The 4,893-nt window shown below is 34.7% G+C and overlaps 1 protein-coding gene across 1 annotated transcript; it reads left to right on the top strand.

Annotated features, from left to right (window-relative positions):
* Positions 1–2,596: 2,596 nt before the first annotated feature.
* LOC108038649 lies at positions 2,597–3,304 on the top strand. Its single transcript, XM_017115480.2, has 2 exons — positions 2,597–2,818; positions 2,887–3,304. Exon 2 carries the CDS (start codon positions 2,898–2,900, stop codon positions 3,264–3,266), a length of 369 nt encoding a protein of 122 aa, XP_016970969.1. The 5' UTR covers positions 2,597–2,818; positions 2,887–2,897; the 3' UTR covers positions 3,267–3,304.
* The last annotated feature ends 1,589 nt before the right edge of the window (positions 3,305–4,893 follow it).

Raw genomic sequence — 4,893 nt, 5'->3', positions numbered from 1 at the left:
CCCCGATCGGATGTCTATATCCTATAGCTCCCATAGGAACAATCGGATATATCTTGCAAGAATTGATGATATTTCGCGCAGTCTAAAAGCTATCGACATGAATCTTTCCAAATCGTATTTTTTGTGCATACCTTGATCAATGTAAAAGCGCGTACTGATCGTACGACTACATATATATATTTTAGCTCCCATAGGAACAATAGGGTGAAATCGGTCAAAATTTGATGTTTTTCAGAATATTTCGCGTAGTGTATAAGCTATTGACATACATTTTTCCAAGTCTTATTTATTTACGCATATCTTGATCAGGATAAAAGCGCTTACCGATCGGACGTCTTTATCTTATAGCTTCAGTAGGAAAAATGGTTAAAGGCCTCGAAAATATACCTTTTTTCCTATTTGTATTTAACATATTCGCAGTATAAAAGCTATTGACATGAAATTATGCAAATTATCTAATTTATTTATGTATACCTTGCTCCGGGTAAAAGTCGTTGCCAATCAGACAACTACATACTACAACTGCTATTTAAAAATGAAATTGATTACGTATAGCTAATCTTTTTTTATGTATAATTACAAAACAATTAATTTGTATACTCTTGCAGAGGTAATTATAAATTTGGTCAGAACTGTACGTAACAGGTAAGAGGAAGCGTTATCTACTCTATAGAGTATGTTTATATTCTCGATCAGGATCAATAGCCTAGTGCACAAGGCCATGTTCATCTGCCTGTCCTGTATGAAGTGTGATAGCGAAATATACAAACATAAGATTTGGGATTGAGCATTTAGATTAGAGTTATGCCCACAAAGCGAAATTTTATTTCAAAAGTGAGCCACGCCAAAAAAAAATTAAAAATTCTGTACAGAAATGGAAAAACAAGTTTTTGAGCAGTTACAATTTGATCACAGTTAACAGCACAAAAAAAGTTTTTTTAATCGAACAGTTATTTTAGAAATTATTAAGAACTGAAGTTCAATAAAGTCAATAAGGTCCGCTTTTTTAGATTAACAGACACATTTTTTCCTGTTTTTATACCGTTGCAGAGGTTATTATAATTTGAGTCAAAAGTTTGCAACGCAGTGAAGGAGACATTGCCGACCCTATAAAGTATATATATTCTTGAGAGTCGATCTAGCCATGTCCGTCTGTCCGTCCGTCTGTCCTCCTGTCCGTCTGTCCGTCCGTCCGTCCTTTTCTACGAAAACTCGTCTTTCAGTTTTAAACCTATCTGCTTGAAACTTTCCCAAAAGTCGTCTTTCTATTGCAGGTAGTATATATGTCGGAACGAAAATCGGGAAACTGGGTCATATAGATCCCATAGAAACAATCGGAAAACAAAAAATTAAAAAAATTATAACTTTGTTGGTATACCCTTGCAGAGGTTATTATAATTTCAGTGAAACTTAACTTATTTACATAATAGAAATTAAAATGGATTTATATTTAAAAAAAATGTTATTTTAGTTGTGTACGAGATATGTCCTTTTATATTTATTTATAATATTATATTTACATTAAATAATATTATAATATTATTTAAAATAATATTTATTGCATTTTGAATTATTGAAATTTGTACAATAAAAAAAAACAAATATAATATTCGAAAGTTGTATATATTTATAATAAGTAAACTTTTTTATTCCTAAACAAGAAAGGGAAGCTAACTTCGGGCGGAGCCGAAGTTGATATACCCTTGCAGAATACTCTGTAAATTATATTCTCCAAAATTATTCATATGATGCATTCTTAATACTCATAAAAAATCCCAACTTCCTAACTTTAAAAACACCAAAGTTATGGCATTTCCAATCGTTCAGTTATATGGCAGCTATAGGATATAGTGGCCGATCCTTATGAAATTTGGTAGGTCGGATTGATTTGCTAAAAATAAAACCCATAGAAAATTCCAACTTCCTAACTTTACAAACACCAAAGTTATGGCATTTCCGATCAATCAGTTATATGGCAGCTATAGGATATAGTCGGCCGATCCCGGCCGTTCCGACATATATACTGCGTGCAAAGGAAAGAAGGGTGTGTGCAAAGTTTCAATAGCTTTAAAACTGAGAGACTAGTTTGCGTAGAAACAGACAGACAGACGGACAGACGGACATGGCTATATCAACTCAGGAGGTGATCCTGATCAAGAATATATATACTTTATAGGGTCGGAGATGTCTCCTTCACTGCGTTGCACCCTTTTGACCAAAATTATAATACCCTTTGCAAGGGTATAAAAACAGAACATTAAAAGATGCACAAAACCACACATCTTCACCCACGACCTTTATCTTAGCTTGGCAAACCTTAATGACCAGGTCGTTCATGTCAAGGAAGCAGATTTTAGAAAAAAATATTTTTTATTGTTAGAAATGTTTGACACCAAATTCGCTCCAGCTTTGAAATGACACATTATTTTTATTTTCTATCCATTTGCTAGAGCTCTCAGTGTATCATAATTAAATAGAAAACTCTGTATTGGTACTTGACAGATAGCGGTCCCTCATCAAAAACGTCGAGAGGCGGATTAAAACTTGATAAGATAATTAGCTGTCAATCGTTGCGAGTTGAATCTATCCAACAAAAAAGAAGCAAACTAACAGACTCTGCATCGCAAATACATGAAATATGACTTACTAGCTGAATACGCCTCAAAAATCGACGTCTCCGTGTATTGCGTGCTTTATTCAAAAAATTAGACAACTCGCTGTCGTCTATTAAAAAAGTATATACCCACAAAGTTAATAATAGTACAATTCAATATTACCATAACTAAATGACTATATTTATTTTCGGCGTTTTTCTCAAGTAAGCAAGATCATATTCAGCACCAGTCACGCTTATAAAGTGAGTACCGCTCCCTTGCTACTTTTCAGACGATAGCGAAATGTGTAGCATTGTGTTTGATGCAGAGGTGGTTGTTCCACCCAGTCACCTGAACGTGGCCTTTTTTGAGGAAGTGCTTGAGACAGCACTGCGAACCGCAAGAGTCCAATTGCTGGCCATACATATTCGAATGGGCAGCAGCACTGGGGAAAACTATTGCAGTCAAATATATCGAGCGAAAGTATCGTTCAAGCGTCCCGACCATCCGGAGCAGCAGATGGTGTTTATTGTGAAGAGCATTCCTCGTCAAGATTCAGTGGAGTTTATTGAGGATCTAGAAGTGTACCTAAAGGAGAAGATCACGTACACCGAAGTTCTTCCTCGACTAGAGCTGATGATGCAATGCAAGCGGCGCTTTGGACCCAAGTAAGTGAAAATTAGGAAAATAAAAGGATCGTTGTTTAGTGACTGAGGAAATGTCTATCCACGGTTCGAGACTAGGTTTTTATACCCGTTACTCGTAGAGTAAAAGGGTATATTGTATTTGTGCAAAAGTTTGTTTCAAAATGGTGCCACGCCCCCTCTGACGCCCACAAGCCACAAGCTGTGGCCACAGTTTTGATGCTATTATGAAAATTTTAATTAATATGTATTTGTTTCGTCAATATCTATCGATTGGCCTAATAAAAGTTTGCCACGCCCACTCTAACGCCCAAAAACCCATTAAACGCTTAAGCCTGGCTAGCGCCTACATTTCCGCCTTTCATGGCGCCATCTAACGGATGACTTTGGAACAGTCGGCCAAGGTGCTAATTCGAGCGGCGAAAAACATACAAGAAGGCATATTTATCTTAAGTTGTTTAGCTGAGTAACGGATATCTAATGGTCGAGGCACTCGACTATAGCGTTCTCTCTTGTTTGCTTATAAAAATGATTTTATCTTAAACTTGTGAATGAACTGTACGTAACTGGTAAGAGGAAGCGTTATCTACTCTATAAAGTATGTTTATATTCTGCATCAGGATCAATAGCCTAGTGCACAAGGCCATGTTCATCTGCCTGTCCTGTATGAAGTGTGATAGCGAAATATACAAACATAAGATTTGGGATTGAGCATTTAGATTAGAGTTATGCCCACAAAGCGAAATTTTATTTCAAAAGTGAGCCACGCCAAAAAAAAATTAAAAATTCTGTACAGAAATGGAAAAACAAGTTTTTGAGCAGTTACAATTTGATCACAGTTAACAGCACAAAAAAAGTTTTTTTTAATCGAACAGTTATTTTAGAAATTATTAAGAACTGAAGTTCAATAAAGTCAATAAGGTCCGCTTTTTTAGATTAACAGACACATTTTTTCCTGTTTTTATACCGTTGCAGAGGTTATTATAATTTGAGTCAAAAGTTTGCAACGCAGTGAAGGAGACATTGCCGACCCTATAAAGTATATATATTCTTGAGAGTCGATCTAGCCATGTCCGTCTGTCCGTCCGTCTGTCCTCCTGTCCGTCTGTCCGTCCGTCCGTCCTTTTCTACGAAAACTCGTCTTTCAGTTTTAAACCTATCTGCTTGAAACTTTCCCAAAAGTCGTCTTTCTATTGCAGGTAGTATATATGTCGGAACGAAAATCGGGAAACTGGGTCATATAGATCCCATAGAAACAATCGGAAAACAAAAAATTAAAAAAATTATAACTTTGTTGGTATACCCTTGCAGAGGTTATTATAATTTCAGTGAAACTTAACTTATTTACATAATAGAAATTAAAATGGATTTATATTTAAAAAAAATGTTATTTTAGTTGTGTACGAGATATGTCCTTTTATATTTATTTATAATATTATATTTACATTAAATAATATTATAATATTATTTAAAATAATATTTATTGCATTTTGAATTATTGAAATTTGTACAATAAAAAAAAACAAATATAATATTCGAAAGTTGTATATATTTATAATAAGTAAACTTTTTTATTCCTAAACAAGAAAGGAAAGCTAACTTCGGGCGGAGCCGAAGTTGATATACCCTTGCAGAATACTCTGTAAATTATATTC

This window comes from Drosophila rhopaloa, unplaced genomic scaffold (genome assembly GCF_018152115.1).
Source record: "Drosophila rhopaloa isolate 14029-0021.01 unplaced genomic scaffold, ASM1815211v1 contig_158, whole genome shotgun sequence".
Taxonomy (NCBI): Eukaryota; Metazoa; Arthropoda; class Insecta; order Diptera; family Drosophilidae; genus Drosophila; species Drosophila rhopaloa.
The sequence above is the reverse complement of the archived record's forward strand: the minus strand, read 5'-3'. Positions and strand labels throughout refer to the sequence as shown.